The following is a 21438-nucleotide window of genomic DNA, read 5'->3' as shown; positions in this document are numbered from 1 at the left end:
CAGATCACCTCTCAATGTTTTGTGGCATGCAGAAGGCTCTGGGAGGGAGTGGGAGAAGCGAGGGCACGGCAGGCTCAGGGGAGGGGAGAGGGAAGGGGTGGACCGGGGGCAGGGCCTGTGGCAGAGCCAGGGGTTGAGCAGTGAGCACCCCCCAGCACATTGGAAAGTTGGCGCCTGTAGTTCCAGTCCCGGAGTCGGTGCCTATACAAGGAGCCACATATTAACTTCTGAAGAGCCGCATGTGGCTCCGGAGCCACAGGTTGGGCACCCCTGCTCCAGCGTACCTACCACTCCTCACAGTTTAGTGTCATCTTCAAACTTGCTGAGGGTGCAGTCCATGCCATCCTCCAGATTGTTAATGAAGATATTGAACAAAACTGACCCCAGGACCAACCCTTGGGGCACTCCGCTTGATACTGGCTGCTAACTAACATGGAGCCATTGATCACTACCCATTGAGCCCAATGATCTAGCCAGCTTTCTCTCCACCTTATAGTCCATTCATCCAGCCCATACTTCTTTATCTTGCTGGCAAGAATACTGTGGGAGACTATATCAAAAGCTTTGCTAAAGGCAAGGAATAACATGTCCACTGCTTTCCCCTCATCCACGGAGCCAGTTGTCTTGTCATAGAAGGCAATTAGGTTAGTCAGGCATGATTTGCCCTTGGTGAATCCATGCTGACTGTTCCTGATCACTTTCCTCTCCTCTAAGTGCTTCAGAATTGATTCCTTGAGGACCTGCTCCATGATTTTTCCAGGGACTGAGGTGAGGCTGACTGGCCTGTAGTTCCTTGTTGTATGTTTCCCGTTCTGTTTTACACGCATTCTGCCATATATTTTATGTTATAACAATCTCAGATGATGACCCAGCACGTTTGTTTTAAGAACACTTTCACAGCAGATTTGATAAAATGCAAAGAAGGTACCAATGTGAGATTTCTAAGGATAGCTACAGCACATGACCCAAGGTTTAAGAATCTGAAGTGCCTTCCAAAATCTGAGAGGGACAAGGTGTGGAGAATGATTTCAGATGTTTTAAAGGAGCAACACTCCGATACGGAAACTACAGAACCCAAACCACCAAAAAAGAAAATCAACTTTCTTCTGGTGGCATCTGACTCAGAAAATGAACATGAATTGGTCTGCTCTACTTAGGATCGTTATCAAGTAGAACCCATCATCAGCCTGGATGCATATCCTCTGGAAGGGTAGTTGTAGCATGAAGGGACATATGAATATTTAGCACATCTGGCACGTAAATATCTTGCAATGCCAGCTACAACAGTGTCATGCAAATGCCTGTTCTCACTTTCAGGTGACATTGTAAACAATATGTGGGCAGCATTATCTCCTGCAAATTGTAACCAACCTTGTTTGTCTGAGTGATTGGCTGAAGTAGGACTGAGTGGACTTTGTAGGTTCTAAAGTTTTACATTGTTTTATTTTTGAATGCAGATATTTCTTGTACATAATTCTACATTTGTACATTCAACTTTCATTATAAAGAGATTGTACTACAGTACTTGTATGAGGTGAATTGAAAAATACTATTTCTTTTTTTTTTACAGTGCCAATATTTGTAATAAAAAATAAATACAAAGTGAGCATTGTACAATTTGTATTCTGTGTTGTAACTGAAATCAATATATTTAAAAATGTAGAAAACATCCAAAAATATTTAAATAAATGGTATTCTATTATTGTTTGACAGTGCGATTAATCGCGATTAATTTTTTTTTAATCACTTGACATCCCTAGAAAGAACATTATTCAAGTTTCGAAGTGAATCACTCTGAGGTTAGGAAATGCCAGAATTAAGGTTGCCTGTACAGGAAGAGCCCCTGTGTGACAATACCTCAGAGGACAGGATGATGACCTGTTATATTATTTCTTTTCTTTCTATATAGGGTGGTATGACGGGGTGTACCTGGCCCTTTGAGGCCCCCTGCTGGAGGCCTTGCAATGCTACCTTATCCTGTCCCAGGTAAGGGGGGGTCCTCTGGGCCTACCTAGAAAGACTGCAGAGAAGCAGCCAATCAGAGTGCAGCAGATTCAAATAAAAGGAGTTGCAGGGCCTGAGAAGCTCAGTTGCTGGCTGGGACCTGATGGGCTAGGAGACAGCAAAACTCTCCAAGCAAGGAAGCCTGGGAGAGACCATGCTCAAGCAGGGATAGGACAGAGACAACCCAAGGATTATAAGCCTAAGGTAACATGTGAAGGTGGTGGGACTGAGTGGGAAGCAGCAAAGGGAATGCAGCAGCAACTATTCAGGGAAGCAGTACATGGCTGCTGGTGCAGAATCCTTGAGTTGAGACCTGTAGTCGTGGGCAAGCCGGAGTAGTGGGAAGTAGTGGAAAGGCCAAAGCCCTGGAAAGGGGACGTGGCTAGTTTAAAAGCCCAAGAAAAAAGGCTAGATTTAAAAGGGCCCAGAGACAGGACTGAAGACCCCAGAGAAGGCCAACCATGTATTGAACCTTGATATCCCAAAAGAGCACTAAACTTGGGAGGTGACCTGGATGGAGAACTGGGGCAATGAGAACTGGTGAAGACAAAGAATTTCAAAGGAGAAAGCCCTGGGGACAGCGCTCTATAACAGGGCAGGGACTCTATAACAGTTAGCCTAGAAGGGGTTCATCCATTGTTGACTGAGTGACTTAGCCAGAGGGCTGAACCACTTAAGATCTACCTGATGAGGTTGTCAACCTACCGGGGGCACCAGGTGAAAAAGAAAACTGCAGCACCACACCCAGCTGACTGGAAGCACTCACAAGAGTGGGTTCATCGATTCCAAGGCCAGAAGGGACCATGGTGATTATCTAGTCTGACCTCCTGTGTAACACAGGCCATAGAACTTCCCAAAAATAGATCCCGGAGCAGATCTTTTTAGACAAACATCCAATCTTGATTTAAAAATTGTCAGTGATGGAGAATCCATCAAAAACTTTGGTAGATTGTTCAAATCGCTAATTACTCTCACTTTAAAACACACTTTATTTCCAGTCTTAATTTTCATAGCTTCAACTTTCAGCCATTGGATTGTGTTATTCCTTTTTCTGCTAGAATGAAGAGCCCATCATCAACTATTTGTTCCCCATGTAGGTACTTACAGTACCTACTTATCTTTGTTAAGATAAATTATTAATTTCCTTGAATCTTACTATAAGGCATGTTGGTTAATAATTCTTTTGGCTCTTCTATGAACCCTCTCCAATTTATTAACATCCTTTTTGAAGCATGGATACTAGAACTGGACACACAATTCCAGCAGCAGTTGCACCAGTACCAAATACAGAGATACAATAAGTGCTCTAATCCTACTGAGTTTCCCCTGTTTATGCATCCAAGGATCACAGTAGTCCTTTTGGCCACAGCATTGTACTGGGAGCTGATGTTCAGCTGATTATTCACCATGGCCCCCAGATCTTTTTCAGAGTCACTGCTTCCCAGGATAGAGGCTGCTATCCTGTAATTATGGCCTACGTTCTTTGTTCCTAGTTATGTATATTTACTTATAGCAGTATTAAAACATACGTTGTTTGCTTTGCCTAGCTTACCAAGTAATTCAGATTGCAAGAGCGGTAAGGCACTCTGTTACCCATTTGCCTCAACATAAAAGGGAACTGCTGGGGCTAAACTGAGTCACAACTCTTTGTCACTCCAGTTTGCTAGTCAGCCCCACAGATTCCTCAGGACTCCACCAGTCCTAACTTTGCCTTGCAGGTTAATCCTTGGTGCATTCAGCTCCCAGAATCTCCAGAATCATCTCCCTGCAGCATCCAGCCCCTGTCACCGGACACCCACAGAAATGACCAAGTCTGCTATCTCCAAAGAGACAGGATACACAGCCGCCTGTTGGCTCAGCTGAGGATTCACACTTTATTTTAACATACTGCACTGGGATGAACTTACAGTGCAAGGAAACATAAGTTTATTAATAAAGAACAGAAATTCAACTTAAGCAAAGGTAACATAGAGAGAGAAATAGTTACAAATAAAACTAAAGGATAACATGCTTCTAAGTGACTAAAACTTAACTAACTAAAATCCTTAGCTAAAATAAGATTCTTACCTAAAACGGCCTGTCAGTGTCACCCGCCCACATGTTAGGGGATCCACTGTGCAAAGATACAAAGAGCACTGGCCTCTTTGTTCCCTAAGTGATGGGTAAACAAAGGTCATTTTGCTTCCCCTTATATTCCCCTAAGTTTATTGTCTCTGACACCAGAATCAGGATGAATCCCTGGGGTTCAGACTCCAATGTCTTCCCAGGCTGATTTCACATCCTCATGTTAATTTGTTGCCCGTGTATCTCCAATGCAAATGAACTGCCTACTGTCTCTGGCATCACCTTGCTCAATTCCCATTAGAGACATGGGGATAACTATATTCCCTCTTGTCTGGAAGACAACTTGTTTCTCCCTTAGTTTGGTTACAGACTTAAAGCATAATATCAGTAATTCCTCATATAGTGTAATAAATACATTTTTCAATTATATTAATGGCCAATGCATCACCAGCTTTCATTTGGTATCTCAACAACATTATTTATAGATTGATATCATGACAGCAATGTGATAGGTGTAATGAGTTTGTCAGGCTTGATAGGAGTTGCTGACACAGAGTAGTGAAATACCAGTGGGCCTCTGTGTCACACAGTGACCATAAGATTAGATAGGTAAATAAAAGGGTTTTAGCAACCATGGGAAGGCCTTGGAAATAATGTGCTTAAAAGTTTAAAAAAAAATGTAAGTGGAGAGAAGTTGTAAAAACGCTGAACTCAGAATGTGGATGATAAGAAAAGAGGGGCCTCTAATTATCCCGGATGGTTCCAACTAGTTTGAACAATAAAGAAGGGTTGTGCATGTTGAGTCAGTAGTAACTTTAACATACCAGTGTTACCTTGGAGCTGTACCTGGTTATACACATGCTTCAGCTGAAGGAGTATTGGTCAGCAGCTAGGAAGAAGTATGGTAAAGATTTAAAAAAATAAAATAAAAAAAGACTTGGAAAAAGAGATCCCAGTCAGCTATCTTATCTACTTCAGGCCTAAGAACAGGGTTTAGCCCTAAACTGCTAAAGTTAGTAATTGGCAAAGACATAACTTTTTTGTTAAAGGGTAGAAAAGGGTGAGCTCTTAAATGGCTCATCGTTAGTACCTGGCTGACCAAATTGAAGCCAGTCAGCATAAGTTTGACCACCCCTGGGTCTCATCCTTTGTAAGTATCTGATCATTACTTATAAACGTTTGTTGTTATATAGCTGTAGTAACTGCTTATCATTTAGGCTTTTAAAAATGTTTAGAGCAATTACATAAATATTTGGATTTAATGAAGGAATTTATGATTAAATCAGTGTCTGGCAGGACCGTATATTAGTATCCACAACAATTCCAGTAGTGACCTGTCCTCTTCATGATTTACCACTCACCCAATTTTTATGTCATCCAAAAACATTATTATTCTTCCAGGTCATTGATGACAATGCCTAATTTAGGACCAAGAACAGATCCCTGTTGGACCCCACTAGAAACACACCCATTCAATGATGATTACATTTTGAGACCTATCAGTTAGCCAGAATTTAAACCATTTAATGTTTGCCATGTTAATTTTATATCATTCTAGTTTTTAAATCAAATTGTTACCAAGTCAAATGCCTTATAGACGTCTATTACCTCAACTCAACTATCTTTATCAATTAAACTTGTAATCTCATCTAAAAAAAGATATTATTAGTTTGACAGCATCTAGTTTCCATAAACCCATGCTGACTGGCATAAATTATACTACCCTCTCTTAATTCTTTATTATCAAGCCCTGTGTCAGCTACTCAGTGTTTCAAGACATATTGAAAATCAACATTAATGGTCCAGCAAGCTCTTCTGCCAGCTCTTCTAAAGCTCTTGGATGAAAGGTATCTGGACCTACTGATTTTAAACATGCTTAAGTGTTGTAGCTATTTTTTAATATTGTCACAATGTAGTGGAACAGAGAGTGCTATCACATCATATGATATGACCACATCTATTTTCCCCCCAAATACAGAACATAAATATTTATTGAATACTTCTGCCTCTTCTGCGTTATTATTGATAATTCTACCATTTTCATCCAGTACTAGTACAAAACCATTGTTAGGATTTTTTTTTCCTAATATCGTTTAAAAACTTATATTGTCCTTATCGCGGGTGTTGGCCATAGATTTCTCCTTGTTTCCCTTTACTTCCCTTATCAATTTTCTACAATTCCTAGCTTCTGTTTTATATTCTTACTATCAACTTCCCCTTTCTTCAATTTGTTATATTTTTTTTAGATGTGTTCACTTCCCCTCTAAACCAGGTTCATTTTTAAACCAATATAGCAGAATTCCTTGATTGTGGATTTTTGGGCATCTAGTAAAGTGTTCTTAAACAATTCCCAATTATTCACATTTCCCTGATTAAATTCTTCCTGAGAGCTGATTTGGCTCACAATTGTTTTCACCTTTGTGAAATATGGTACTCTTAAATTTCTGTGTGTGTGCGTATACAATGTATTTTTCTGGTCTGGACTTTATTCTGTTTGAACATTATAAATATAATCAAGTCATGATGATGGACTTATTATTGCAAGATCACTTTCACTGAAGGTGCCTTCCACCTTCAAATTCTCAACTAGTTCTGCCCTATTTGTCAATCAAATCTAGAACAGCCTCTCTCTCCTTCTCCAACTTCTGTAATAAAAAGTTGTCTGATGCGGGCTCCCCTGGGTCCTGATAGAGCAAACACATGGGCTTGGGCATCCATTGATAGAGTTGTGTACATGCGTCCGGGGGAGGAGAAACTGACGAAGAAGCAACAGAAAGCCAAGGATAGCCAGAACAAGCTCTAGGAACCTGAGAAAAGCCTAGAGAGATTTTGGGCGGAATGCTAACTGGAAAAGCACCTGGAACTGTGAGCAAAAAAACTGTTTGCCTGCTGAGTTCAGGAAAGCAGGACTTTGTAAATAGAGGAATCCATCAGAGAAATAGCTGACTCCAAATCAACTTTTCCACCTAATTGAAGCAACCCACTGGACCCTGAATTTTGGCTAACAGCTCAAATAAAAAAAGGGATAACAATATTCTCTGTCTCGTAGTACTTTCTTCTACATTATTGACATCAGTGATACAGTGGCCATCTGTACAGTATTTAATTAGTATTGTACTGAGGACTGTGTGGTTATTTTTCTCACTGTGTATTCTATAATTAGTTGAGTTAAAGAACTAGTTTAATATGTTAAAGGCATGCTGCCTTGTCTACATGAGGTTGTTAACGTGCTTAGCTAACATCTTTCAAGTCCTAGTCTAGACAAGGTGTTTCTAGGCTAGGGAGCATGGGTTTGAATATGGTCCTTAAACAATGTTCCCACTAGTGCAGCTAACTCATCTCCCCCCGCCACCTTTTTTTTTTGTTATTCCCTTCCCACTTTTTTTCATTTGTGAGCATCTCTTCTAAGTTTATTGTTCTCTCATTAGCTTCTCCTTTTTGTTGTCCTGCCTCTCCATTCTATCTTCTTTCCATTTCTGTTTCTCCCCTTTTCTGTTTTGTTTTTTCTCCTCCAGGCTGGTCATGCACATAGCACTAGTCTAGAAAAAGGAACAGAATGAAATTGATGTGAACCTAGGCTGTTTCACTCTGCTGTTACAGTTGGAGATGCTGTGTGTGTGGGAGCATCAATGACACAGTCCAATACAATTATCTGCTGCTGGGAACAGAGGAAAGATAGACAAGCTGTGTCCTCTAAATCAGTACTGAACCAGTCACCTAGTATGGTGCAATGGAGCACTACATTGCTGAAGGTGCTGTTTTGGGACAAATTGTACTTAATGGAAGATTTCACAGCACTTTACACAGGACTAAGGGTCCTAAGACTGGTGTCCTGTCCACTGGTTTACGTTCTACCTAAACTCCCCTATAGTTTCAAACTGAGAAATTACTTTTCACTTTCTGTGTGGTGTTCCTGACCCAGAATATCTACTGTGTTTCATCCTAGAAGTGGTGCATTTGTCACTATACCACTTAGTCTGTAAAGAGTTTTCAGTCCAGTCAGGAAGAAAGGTGTTTTATAAGTGCAAATGATTATTTCTTGTATGTCCTTATTCTTTATCTTTCTGTAGTTGATATTCAAAGGGTAACAATCATAAAATACTTGTTTACATAACATTCTGTATTCTAAGTAGAAATCTGATTTCTCCCCCTCCATTTCATTTATTCTTTTCTCCTCTCTAGATTTTTTTTTCTTTTCTTTCAGTGGTGCTTAAGACTGGAACATCCCAGAAGAATTGTATTCAACCTTTTTACCAACTTGTGATCTCTTACTGAACTTTAAAATATGAAAGTTGAAGTTATATTAGTAACAATGTTTTCTTTTACCTCCATTCTTCCCTTAATGGTGTTCCCCACAATACCCCAAAAACAGAAGTGTCAGTATCAGGATAGGAGCACTTTTCTGGATCTAGGGATAGGGATGTGCATCTGACTACTATGCTCAAGAAGGAACACCTCCACCCCAACCAGATGTCTCGATTTTTATAGGGACAGTCCTGATTTTTGGGTCTTTTTCTTATATAGGCTCCTATTACCCCCCCACCCCCGTCTCAATTTTTCACACTTGCTGTCTGGTCACCCTACCCCACCACTGTGACAATCCCTTACGGTAGCTACTGGTGAGATGGGAAAGATTACACAGTGCTCCCTTAAAGTCTCCTACAATCCCTTTTCCAAACATTTTTGTTCCTTCAATGCCCCCTTCTGTTTTGGTTAAGGGCTTTTATATCTCTTTTTATATAAAACTTTTCATTATCCTTGCCCTAAGTATCCTGTTCATGTTGTTTCTCTCCCACACCTTCCCCTTCTTAAAATATAACATCCTATTTGTTCCCTTCAACTTCCCTTTTGGATTTGATAGATTCAGGGTATAAGAGCCAAGACTGACCCATTTTGGGGAGAGAATGTTTGACAAAAAATAAAGTTTCTTTTTAAGTTGTCTGTCACCTGTCCATCCTTTTTCCTCTGCAATTGTTGGTTCTGTCTCTTTTTTTGTTTTTCTTTCCAGTTTATTTACATGCCGAAAGCTTGTATTAAGTCCCTTTTCTTGTGTGTGAGATACTTGTTTGTTTGGTTGAAGCCCCAGGTTTGGTTTGGTTTTTTAATTGACTTCCTGAAGAAACTATGAAAATTCCCCTGCCTGTAAGTTCCACTGTCCCAGTTAGGAGGGGTTATTGGCACAGGTATGTGTACTCGAAGTGTTCAGAACACGGAAAACAAGCTGTTTTGGGCTTTGAGCTTTTGGAGGTCCTACACACAGAGACTGAAAGGGAAGGTATACAAAGAAAGCATTTTACACTTGTCCACCTTGCAGACAGATCGCAGTGAGATCAGAGCGGAAGCAACACATGACTTAGTTCCTTCCTGCTCAGCCACCACCAAGACTGATGGAAAATGGGTAAGTCATGACCTGATTTCTCCTTCCTCCATTAGTGGGTTAAGAAGAGGCAACTTAAAGTCTGATTCTCCTTTACAGCAGCAAGAGAATCATGACTTGATTCTAAATACCCAACTTAAGTTATAAGGCATAATTAATTATAAGGCCAGCCTTTGCAGGTTATATATTAACACAGTTTGGAAACAGCCTCCAACTAAATTACTGTGCTAAACAAGTTACAACAAATATAGAAAACTATCACCTCCAGATTATTCTCTCTTAATTCTATGATAATTGGCTCTTTCTGTTATTGTGGAGCATTACATGGGTAATGTTTAATTTCTAGTTTTAGTTCTAATTTATTTAGAAAAGAAACAAAATAGCAAATTAACTTTAAAAGCTTCCAGCTTTATGCCCTGCTGTTAGTGTTTAAAGCTTTAGAGATGAGGCTCCTTGCATCTAAATTTTATGCACCCACTGGCCCTATCCTATACACAGATTCTATAGGCATATAGCCCCTGGAGCTTTTGTGATGAGGATCTGGGGGCTTACAGAGCCAAACATTTGTGGGCCTGAGATCTGGTTCATGATGTGAAATGCTTCACCCGCTCATGCAGAACTGTGACAATATTAAGGGAGTGATACAGCAAGTTTCTCAGAGAAAGGCCCAAGCCCTACTCTTTCAGGCTCCCAAGAAGAGATTCCAAATGCTGTTGAGAACTAACCCCCAAAGATGCGAGTCTCTCTCAGCACAGGGAGCACAGGGGGCCAGAATCTACAACCCTTTTCTCCTCCCAAGGAGTGAGGCTGGGAGCAGCTCTGTTCCTACTAAGAATGAAAAGCGACTCTGGCTCATTTCGGGGAGGTCACCCTCTGCTCTGTGAGGTCACAGGAAATGGGGGGGGGAGCTGAGGGCAGGTCTGTGACCACCTTTCCCCTTCCTCGAGATAGGATTTCGGAAGGGTTGGGGGTCTGTCATAGCTCTTGTCAGGAACAAGACTTGGGATCAGATCTATAGTCTCCTCCCCCCATAAAGAAACGCGGGGTTAAGGTCTGAGGCCTCCCTTTCCCTCCCCAAGAGGAGTAGGGGGTACATGATAAACGCATAAAGTCCCAGCCTGAGGAAACTTGGGGACATATCCAAAGCCCCCCATTAGTAAGGAGATGAGGGGACAGCTCTGCAGCCCCTTCATAAGGAGAGAGGGGGATAAGTCTATAACCCCTCCCTCCAACAGGCATACTGGGGAGACAGACCCACACCTCAAGGAGCTGGGGGGGTGAGTTGCGCCACAGACCCCCACCTGAGAGAGGAGCTGGAGGCAGCTCTGTGCGCCCCCGGGTAAGGAGCGGTGCTCTCCACCCCCACAAGCTACTCCCTGAGAAAGAGAGGGCGGGGTCAAGCGGCTGCATCTAACATGGGGCTTGGGGCCCAGGGTCTGTAGCCCACCGAGCGCCGCCATCTTGAGGGCCGGCCTCCCCGCCCCCGCCCCCGCCCCCGCCCCGCGGTAACGAGCGAGAGCGATCGACCGGCTCCCTCCACGCCCCCGGCTCAGCAGCGGCGATGCGCGCCCTGCTCCCGCTCCCGCGGCTAGCGCCTGGCTGCACCCGACGCAGGGCGGGCACTTAGACTCGGGCGCCTCCTCTGTGGGGCTGGGCCCTGCCGCGCGTGGGAGCTGCCGAGGGACCCGGGGCGGCCGCGCCGCGCCTCGCCTCGCCCCCCGCTCCATGGGGCTGAGCTGGAGACCGGCCCCAGCCTGCGGCGGCCGAGTCCTGCGCCAGGCAGAGGCAGCGAAGGGCACCGCGGAGAGCAGAGAAGGCCCGAGGGAGCGGCCGGTGGCCGGGCACTGAGGGGGCCCCAGCGCCCAGGGGCTCCGGAGCCGGGATGTGCGCTCCCGCGTTGGGGCTGTGACCGTGGCGGGGAGATCTCCTGAAATCTGTATGTTATGGGGGGCGGTACGGCGTGTGTGCGGGGGGGGGGTGTCAGCCGGTCCCGGCTCCAGGCTGTGCCTTACGTAAGGCTGCGCTGGACACGGTGTGGGTGTTTCTTCTCTCGCTGCGGGTTTGCAGCGAGATCTTCCGTGCAGATGCCCGGGCTGTCTCCTCCTCGGAGGCGCGCAGCCTGCCCACGGGAAGGGGAATTTTTGCTTATTTTTAGCTGGCTGCCGTCTGCGACACCCTAACGACTGTGACTGCAGTAGGCGCTTTGCTGTGTGTGTGTGTGTGTGTGTGTGTGTGTGTGAGAGAGAGAGATGTGTGTGTAAATTTACCCTTTAATACTCACTTCAAGCTATCCAACAGCACATCTTATTTACTGGTAAACGTGATCTCATTCCAAAACTATAGTGTTGGTTACACCGTGTTTTCAGGTTTCAGAGTAGCAGCCGTGTTAGTCCGTATTCCCCAAAAGAAAAGGAGGACTTGTGGCACCTTAGAGACTAACAAATAGTCTCTAAGGTGCCACAAGTCCTCCTTTTCTTTTTGCGTGTTTTCAGTGTGATTGTAAATACCTCTGGTACAGTTTGCCACGGATTGAAAAAATCGGTGTTTCATCAGTCTTAGCATTGACTTGTTTGTTTGGTTGTTTTTTTTTTTTTTTTTTTTTGCACCAGTTATTTTTGTACTTGTCAAACTAGACAAAGTGAAGCATCTGCTGTGTATATCTGTTATAATATATTCAAGTAGATTTAGTTTAAACACACCACCAAACTAAACAATTAGGAAACCCATCTAGCCTTCCTTTTCATCTTCCAGCTTTTCCCTCAAGTCTGCTGTTGTCATGCGGCACATTGCAATTAGTTTTGTACATGTCAGACACAGACATTTCCCAATCATGAATGTGGTTACTCATACACAGAAAGAGCATAGTAGGCACTCTCAGAAAATAAATATGAAGTACTAATCATAGAGCTTTACTTTTCACTGTATGTTTAAAAGAATTTAATAAGAGTGAGTGATTAGGTCTCAGCTGACTTTACAAATGGGAAAACTGAGGCACTGAGGGGTTTTTTGGTTTGTTTTAAAGGGATGTTGAATCTAAAAATCACACTTGAGTGTGTAAAATATTTTACTATGTCGCATCAAAGATCACATCTACAAATCATAAAATTACTATAACTAAAAGAGAGTAGGGGAAATATTTTTCTTTTTCAAGTTTGTTTACTTTGTGCAGTTGGCAACACTTCTCATATTGTTAGGGCTTTTCTACACACAGAATTTACACCCATTTAACTTACTTAGTTGGAAGCCACACCTTTTAGTTATATCAGTGCGCTTTGTATGTAGACTAGGGCCTTCATTTCACTGCTTCTTTTGTGTTTTCTTAGTTTTCTTAGTTGTTGTTTCTGTGGAATCTAGGCACTTTCACATAGCAACAGTGTGGGGAAAAAATTAAAAATAGGAAATATTTTAAAACCCTAAACAGTGTGGAGGGGGACAAAGAAGAAGGTTTGGTACCTGAAACTACTTTTGGAATTGACAAGATTTCAGACTAATGGTGTCCCTTTTCGGTGATTTGCCCAAGGTTACACTGTTACTCTTCATTTACTCTCCCGAGGCTAGAAGACAGAATGGCAATGTACAGGAGTGGAATCTGTACCAATCACTTCTCACCACTACAGTATCTTTTAATTTAAAGCACTAAGGTGCAATTAACTTCCTCTTTTTGGTGATTTTATTACTCTAGACAATTTTAAAAGCAGACAAACCCGTTCAGTATGTTCTTCCTCTAATGTGAACACCTGAGATGCAGAGCTCTTTCATGGGAGATGTTGCCCCTTCTGTCAAGGTTTCCACTTAAATGAGTGTGTCCAACAGAACTATAATGAGTTTATCACCAGCAGGATATCGTTATATTGCATCATGTTGTGAAATGAAGTGATCTGCTTTGTGAGAGTGATCTCAGGATCCATTAACAATTTACAGAATCTCTTCAACAAAATCAGCATGTTTCTGGTAGAAAGTCCCCTCAGAATTTTGGGGAGGGTCAGTAAGAAGAATTTTTGTGGAACTCCAAACTTAATTTATCTTCCATTAAAAGTGGAGGGGAGAGTGAAGGGGGTCTTCATGCAGGAGAGGTGGAACCCAGCTGCTTGTGCTGGGGTTTACGCATAGTTGCCAGAATTTAGAAGAAAGAAAAGGAGTACTTGTGGCACCTTAGAGATTAACAAATTTATTTGAGCATAAGCTTTCGTGAGCTACAGCTCACTTCATCGAAAGCTTATGCTCTAATAAATTTGTTAGTCTCTAAGGTGCCACAAGTACTCCTTTTTTTTTTTTTGCGAATACAGACTAACACGTCTGCTACTCTGAAACCTGTCAGTATTTAGAAGAGTGTTCAAGAAATAGTAGTCTGATCAAAGCAGGGATCTGGGAGTTGCTCAAATTCCTAGCAACTGGAGAGTTTGGTTTGTGTTTTAGTGCTTTACAAATATTAATCAGTACACCCACCACTCATGTGAAGTAGGTAGCTAAGTAAGTATTATTGTTTGAGTTTTACAGATAGGGTACTAAGTTAGTGTTAAACTGGGGTTATAGAATGCAGTAGGTCCTTATACTCTGGTGCTTTTTAGTCTACTACTAGACCAGACTTCCTCTTGTTGTTGAGCTATCCCTCCTTGAGACTAGTAGCTACAATGTTTGCCGGACAGAGGAGCTAGCTCAGCAGCTGTCCTTAGCACAAATGGCAGCTTAGGCAGCACCGTCTCTAAGAGTCACAAATTAGTTGGCAGTCCCCCCAAAATAAATGCATGTGTGACTAACTTCTTTCTGTCCCTTCTCTGGAATAAGGGAAAAAAGTGGGAGGCCAGGTCTACACTACAAACTTCAGATGGTGTAGTTAGGCCAGTCGGGCTTGATTTGTGACTGACAGCTGTGCTAGGAGAAGCTCAAAGGGTAGCTGCACTTACACTGGTAAAACTGTGCTTTTGCACAGATAGCTTATGTCATTTGAGTGGGTAAAGTGGAGGAGGGAGGTCCTAGACTAAGCTACATGAGCAAAAACACAGTTTTGCTAGTTTAAGCTGGGTCCAAGGTAGGAGTGCTTTTCCGGCACAATACACCCTTGTAGCTATATAGCTATGCCAGCAAGGCTTTATAAGTGTAGACCTGGCCTCAGTTCCTGATCTGTAAAATGGGGATAGTAATATTTCCCTACCTCACAAGGATGTTGAGGATAAATATATTCAAGATTGTGAGGCTGTCAGTTCTATGTCACTAGAGGGCCATATAAGTATATTAGGCCAGGTCTACACTAGAAAAGGTTTGCTGGTGTAACTATACCGGCAAACCCCCCCCCCATCCCTGCCCGTCACCACCCCCCAGCTGTAGATGCAGTTTATACTGGCAACAGTATCGTTTATCGTTTGCCAATTCCCTGAGCAAAATAAGCTACACCAGTGAGGGCACTTTTATGCTGGTATAACTACATCTACATTAGGGCTTTTGCTGGCATCAAAATGTTTTTTTTATTTTTTTTTTTAATCACACCCCATACCAATTAGTTTACTGTTGAAAGCTTTCTAGTGTAGTTGCGGTTTTATATAGGAAGGCACGGGACACAGGCTGCTGCTGTGGATCAGAGCAAAGCCTTCGGGCGAAGGAGCCAGACTCTGAGGTTATCGGTAGGAAGGCCCCAGGGTAGGCCAGGGAAAAGGCCAAGTTTTAGTGCTCCTGAGAGCTTGGCCTCTGTAACTCTGCCTCATGTTCATTTAGGGTTTATTACCTCCAGAGGCCAAAATATACACCCTTCTCAGGTGTGGTTATGCAATTGTATCCTGCTTGGGTCTGTTTGAGTGCAGAAGGAAGGGCTGAGAGTTTATTATTGCACTGATTCTGTGCTGCATTCTATACTATGCAAAAGGGACCTAAAAACTAGCTTGGAAAAGTGCTCTCCACTAATAAATTAGTGGGAAATAGTCAAATGCAAATTTTCATTGGAAAGGAAAAGCAGGGAAGCAGCGATGCTGAAAGAGCCTTAGGGGTGAGAATAAGCAGTAAATTAGACCTGAGTTTGCAATGTGATATGGGAGTGAAAAAGCCAGTATAACTTTGGGCTACAACTAGCTGTGCTATGGATTAGGGAGGTAATAATTTCTGTGTGGGTCTGGTGCAACCATACCTGAGATACTGCGTTCAGTTCTGGGTACCTTCTCATCAAAAGAATATTGAAAGCTCTGAGTGAGCAAGAAAAATAACCTGTGGGCTGGAAGAAAGTTTAAGAGCTAAATGTGTATGGTTGAGCTAAACATCAGTTAATCTGAGGAGGTGACATACTCTCCATCCAAATAGTTGAAAGGTGAAAACACTAGGGAGGAAGAGAAATTCAAGAAGTTGATACATGGAGGCCTGTGTAAGCAGTCTCTTGGTGTGGTCTTTCGAGGGGACCCAGTTTCTCCAGGTTGACTCTCCGTAGCTTGTCTTCAATCAGGTGAGTTCCTGGACCTTTACCTCTAATTAAGGCTGTCAGTCCTTCAGTTTTAGGACTTACAGTCTGCTTCACTCTCTCTTGATTACTTTCCTGAAAGCAGCCTAGTGTCTGCCCTTTGCTGTCCCATGCCTTTTTGCCTCCTCTTCCATCTGTCTACGCTACCCGGAGGCCTTGTTTCCTCTATTAGTTGCAGCTGTGGGCATCTGTCTCCATGATTGGCAGCTCTGGCAGCTGTGTGGGAGTGTGATCAAGCTGAAGAGGTGGTTCTCTCCCCTGTCTATGCTCAGTATGGGGTTTGTAGACCTGATTACAAGGGCATAACTTGGAGTAATGGGGTAAAATTTAGTTAGATCATCAGGAAAAACTAACTGATAGCAAAATGTGTTGCATTCTCTCAAGAGAAGTGCTGAATCCATGTTGCTTGGGAGATTTACAATGTAGAGTGGACACAACATTGGAAAATGTACTGTATGGGATAAGGATGGACTGGTTGACCTAAAATAGGCTATTTTCATCCCAGTTGATCAAGTGTGGTAAATGTACACAATGCTGCAAGGTGGGTAAGGATGTCAAATATTTAGTCTGTGTTCCAAAGAACTTGCATTCTAAATGCATGTACGATATAAAATATAACAACTGTGGGCAGGGAAGGAGCTATCTCTAAGAATGCTCATATACATTGGTGCTCTGGATTAACGGTGTAATGTTTTATAATTCAATTGGGTTAGGAAGATTTTCTCTAAAAAGTCAGCCTATTAAATGATTCAAACAAAGCTTTGAAGTTTTTAATGTGCAGTAAAATTGGAGACGAGTTCCTATCACTGGTGATACTAGTGCATATGTCACATTTGCCACAAAGTAATCAAGATGTGAAGGTTGTCTTCATGTTCTCTATGTATATAAATCTCCCCACTGTATTTTCCACTGAATGCATCCGATGAAGTGAGCTGTAGCTCACGAAAGCTTATGCTCAAATAAATTTGTTAGCCTCTAAGGTGCCACAAATAGTCCTTTTCTTTTTACGAATACAGACTAACACAGCTGCTACTCTGAAACCTGTCTTATAACCAGGGGAGAAACGAACTGTATATTGTTTTTGTTTTGTTTTTTTTTAAAGTACTTAACACATTTGTGACTTTCTGTTTTCCATGTTTCCATAGCAACTGCAGAAATTAGAGAGGTCATCTCCATCTCAGTCTGAAATGGGGCACAGGAAAAAAAGCAGAATCTCTGAGCCATGTCTACATTAGCATTTTTCTTAAAATCTCCAACTCTTAATCCAGCATCAATGCAGCATCACCATTGCTTGTAACAGTGGGAATGTTAGTGTAGACCACCAATTGGTATCTTTACCACTGTGTTGTGTACCTTCTGCTGTGGTTTTTCTATGGCGGGGGGGGGGGGAATGTTAACCTCTTTTATCCTCTCCTTTAGATGAAATTCAGAGTCCTACGGGTGATTTCAGTTGGAAGGAGAAATTGATGATGAAGGCAGGCATGTCTTTCATACAAACCTGCTTGCTTACCAAGGATGTACAAAGTCCTGTTTCCTTGAACACAGGAGGAATCAAACAACAAGAGAGTGTTTCTTTGCTCATAGTTCCACGCCCCTTTTGGCCACCACTCAGCCCAGAATGTTCCCTCTCTGGGTTATTTTCCCCCCCCCCAGGGCCACGGTCCCAGGGTTTGCTCAGGCAAAGTTCTTGGCTACTTTGGTCTCTGTTCTGGTGCTTCCCTTCTGTCTCTCTCTCTCTCTCACACACAGCTGCTCTGCTCCAGATCCTGGCCAGCCTCTGAGATTATCACTCTTCAGGGTAACCCCTTGGCCAGCATGGCCCAGGTTTACCATGCTGGTCTATCCCTTGAATGGTGATTTCCATTGTTTATTAGTACTAAACAAAGTTCCATTTTTTTAATGGTTCCCTCATAGGTACTTACCAGATCTGTGATCCCTGCAGCCACCATCACCTCTTAGCATAAAAATAACACTTTTTCTTAAGTTCTTAACCAGATGAATGATGCAGAAAGTCTGGTTGGTTAGAAAGGATAATTGGCTTAGAATGGTGATCTGATCTTTTTTTTTTTTTTTTTTGCTTGGTGTGGTAGAAGTGGACATGATTTCTTCTGTGGCCACTGGAATTTATTCTTAATTAGTATAGGAATTCTCCTTTATTGTAGCATCCTCTCCTCTATTGTATCATCTTATTGAGTATCATTAGGCAATGCTGATGAAATACAGAGAGCTGTCTTTATTTAGTTTTAAATTAGCAAGTTGGTAAGGTGCCCCGTCCACTCCAAAATGTCCCAGAGGTCAGGTGGGGAAAAAGGAGGAGGCTAGTTTCTTATTTTCTAGTCTGCTTGGCACTACTCTTAATTTTAATGCCATAAATGTACGAGAGAAAGCAGCTCACTCCAAAATATGTATTAATATATTAAACTGAAGTGTGCTTTCCTGGCTCTTGGACAGGAGGCCTAGCACTTGATAGCATTAAAAGCCATGTTACCATTAGCCAATTTTTAAAGGTTGTAGAAAACATTTTAACTATCTGAATAACTGAAAGAATATTTCCCCTCTTTTACATTCAGAACTTGCATTCTTCTTATCAAATGATATCATTTGTTCTTTCAAATGAACAGAACATCAAGGTGTGTGATGGGTGCATACACCCACATATTTTTCTGGTCAAATAGTCAGCAATCAGATGGTTCACAGAGGGGGCATTTGATGTCTTATGAAAGAAGCACATCAACTTAAAAATCACAGTTTTGTCTGATAATGTTACTACCACCATTCAGAAGCAACGGTGTAACCAAGTAAGATTAGACTGAATCAGATTGTTCACTCTGCATTTGACAGCATTCTGTGCTGAGTCAGTTAAACTGTTTCCTCAGCAGAGTCAGTCATTTGCCCATTTGGATTGGTGTCTTATGTAGCATCATCAGAGATGGGGGGAGGGGAATCTTTTAAAATTATATAAATATGGTTGTATAACAATAAAAATTGACCAAGGAACTTCGGAGCAGGCATGGGATCTGAAACTGCTTGTAACTCCTTGTTTGAAATAGTTTTAGATTTCAGATTTGACAGGAGGGTATCATGCATGGGGAAAGCTCACTTTTTTTTTTTAAAGCAGACTCCCTACCCCATCTACATTACAATTGTAATTTAGTAATGAGACCCTGTGACAGGATCTATCAGTCCTTCTCTGTTCGTTGCTGGAGATATTGGAGCCCTGACATCCCCTTTTCAATGACCAGGCTACAAACAAGACTTAGTCCTCCAGTGGCCTAGAATGGCTAGGAGGAGACTTTGACCAATCAGGACCCAGCAGGCCAGTTAAAAAGGCTTGCCCCCTTTTTCTCAGGGCAGCGCTTCTGGATGAGACTGGGACAGATCAGGAGCTCTGCTTGCCCAGAACCTCAGGATCTTGCTTTCAAGCATTGCAATTAAGTGCTTGTCTTTGAGGTTCATTTATTTAAAGGTGCAGACAGCCAAATTCTGAGTTTATTTTTATTTAACTGTTTAGATACTGAAGTCAAGCTTGTGGCACAGACTACCCTCCTGCAAGCAGGTAGCCAAAACCTGTGGATTAAGCCAGGGGGCACCAGGAGTACCACCCAAACAGTCCCACCTGTGACATACCCAAATACGGCACCTTTTTCCCCAAGCCTCATTACAGCACCATTACAAGTTGTAACATATATAGGACCTAACTGCATGGATTGTAACAGTGAGCTTCTTTTTTACTCTACAGCTTTTAATGGTGTTGTAACTGGATCTCCTGACTTGATTAGAGTTTTAGTATGTATGGAACTTACATCTTTCTGGCCCTGCTCACATTTGCTTTTCATGACGTTAGGAAACAGTTTCTTAAAGAAAGCTCTTAAATATGATTTCAGCTAAAATCGTGCTGCCAGTTGGTGTACATGAAACATAACTTAAAAGTTTGTTTTTAAAAACAATGTTGTGTACACTGGCTATGGATATGGCCCTGTTAAGTGAAACCAGTTTTCAGACCTGGCTCAACAAGACAAATGCCTTAGCTTTACTTTGTGATAGTTTAGTGATTTATTTTTCATTAAATCAGAAGAGCTGAAAGTGCCTTTATTTATTTTAAATAAATGTTTAGATTCCAGAGTCTACAGCAGAAAATCCTCAAGTCATGTCACTTTCCATGCCAGCAGATTTCATTGTTTCAGCTCATGAGTTATATTTAGCTTTAATTTTCACTTGACATATACACTAGAATTAAAGTTGAAACCCAAGTGGATTTTAGTATTTGTACTAATTGTAAAGCTGTGCTATTGGTGAATTGTGTTTACTTGCCACTATCAGCAGAAGAGAGAAATAGCTAAGATGGGAAGAATGTGTATTTGGCATCCATCCAAATGATTTTATAGTTTTCTATTTATCAGTTTTGTTTCTTTCTCTCTCCCCCACTCAGTAGCTGCCATTATCTGGCTGGGTGACTGACAGAAGTGCTTGTGGGAGGGATTTGGAACTGCATTTTAAAATAATCAGAGAGAGACATTCCCACTCAGAAGTTGAATAACACTGTTTCATTCTCTTTTATTTTTACAGATCAGAACATCGCATGTTCCACTTTTAAAACAAACAGTGAGAGAAGATGGATACTTTCTCAGACTTTACTGCAAAGAACCTCTCCTCTTCAGCCAATATGTTGCATTCCCTGCCCAGCAATTTGGACTACCAATTCAATGTTACCAGCCGTTCTCCTTCCATGTCGATAAGCAGGCTTTTCCCAGCACTGCTACAATGCTTCGGCATCATCCTCTGTGGATATATAGCCGGAAGAGCCAACATCATCACATTAACTCAGGCCAAAGGACTGGGAAATTTTGTCTCCTGTTTTGCACTTCCAGCTTTACTATTCAAAAGCATGGTGGTACTTAATTTTTCCAATGTGAACTGGTCCTTCCTTTGCAGCATCCTGGTTGCCAAAGCGTCTGTATTTTTCTTAGTCTGCATTTTAACATTATTGGTAGCCAGTCCTGAAAGTCGATTTGGCAAAGCAGGACTGTTCCCTATTTTTGCTACACAAAGCAATGACTTTGCACTGGGATACCCTATAGGTAAGAAACCACTTATGCTCTCTTGTTTTTCTTAACTTCCGTGTTAAACATTATTTTTCCTTGCCCTAAGCATTTACTGTATGCTGTGATTATACAGTCTTGTGTTCTTGTGCCTCTAAATTAGAGCTGTTTTACATTCTGCTGAACTGAAATCTTAGACTGTATAAAACAGTTGTCAGTGAACAAACATACGTTTACTTGTACAGAGACATGTTTATGACTTCAAATGTGTTGACTGGATGGCTCTGGGAATCAGGGTGGATTTGATTTAAATCAAATTGATTTAAATTGTGATATAAATCACTAGTCAGGAAGACTCAATTTAATCATGGATTTGTTCATAAAAGTGGTCGTTGTAACCTTAATACATATTCTTCACAATTCAGAAATAGATGTAGGTTTCATTTTTAGAAGGTACACACTATACATTTTAAAGTGATTTGTTTTGAAAACTTTTCAGATTAGTTTTACAGCTA

The 21438-nt window shown here is 41.9% G+C and overlaps 1 protein-coding gene and 1 long non-coding RNA gene across 2 annotated transcripts in view; both read left to right on the top strand.

Moving 5' to 3' along the window:
• The first annotated feature begins 5833 nt into the window (after window positions 1-5833).
• On the top strand, window positions 5834-9009 carry LOC122458127. The gene is made up of 2 exons (XR_006278007.1): window positions 5834-5915; window positions 8273-9009. It is a non-coding gene; the product is annotated as an uncharacterized LOC122458127 (long non-coding RNA).
• Window positions 9010-10858: 1849 nt separating this feature from the next.
• Window positions 10859-21438, top strand: part of GPR155 (G protein-coupled receptor 155) — a 48209-nt gene continuing 37629 nt past the window's right edge. Inside the window, 2 exon segments of the mRNA XM_038422132.2 lie at window positions 10859-11381; window positions 20451-20962. Coding sequence (XP_038278060.1) covers window positions 20497-20962 — 466 coding nt within the window. The 5' untranslated portion in view covers window positions 10859-11381; window positions 20451-20496.

This window comes from Dermochelys coriacea, chromosome 11, assembly GCF_009764565.3.
Source record: "Dermochelys coriacea isolate rDerCor1 chromosome 11, rDerCor1.pri.v4, whole genome shotgun sequence".
Taxonomy (NCBI): Eukaryota; Metazoa; Chordata; order Testudines; family Dermochelyidae; genus Dermochelys; species Dermochelys coriacea.
This window is presented reverse-complemented; position numbering and strand designations above follow the sequence as displayed.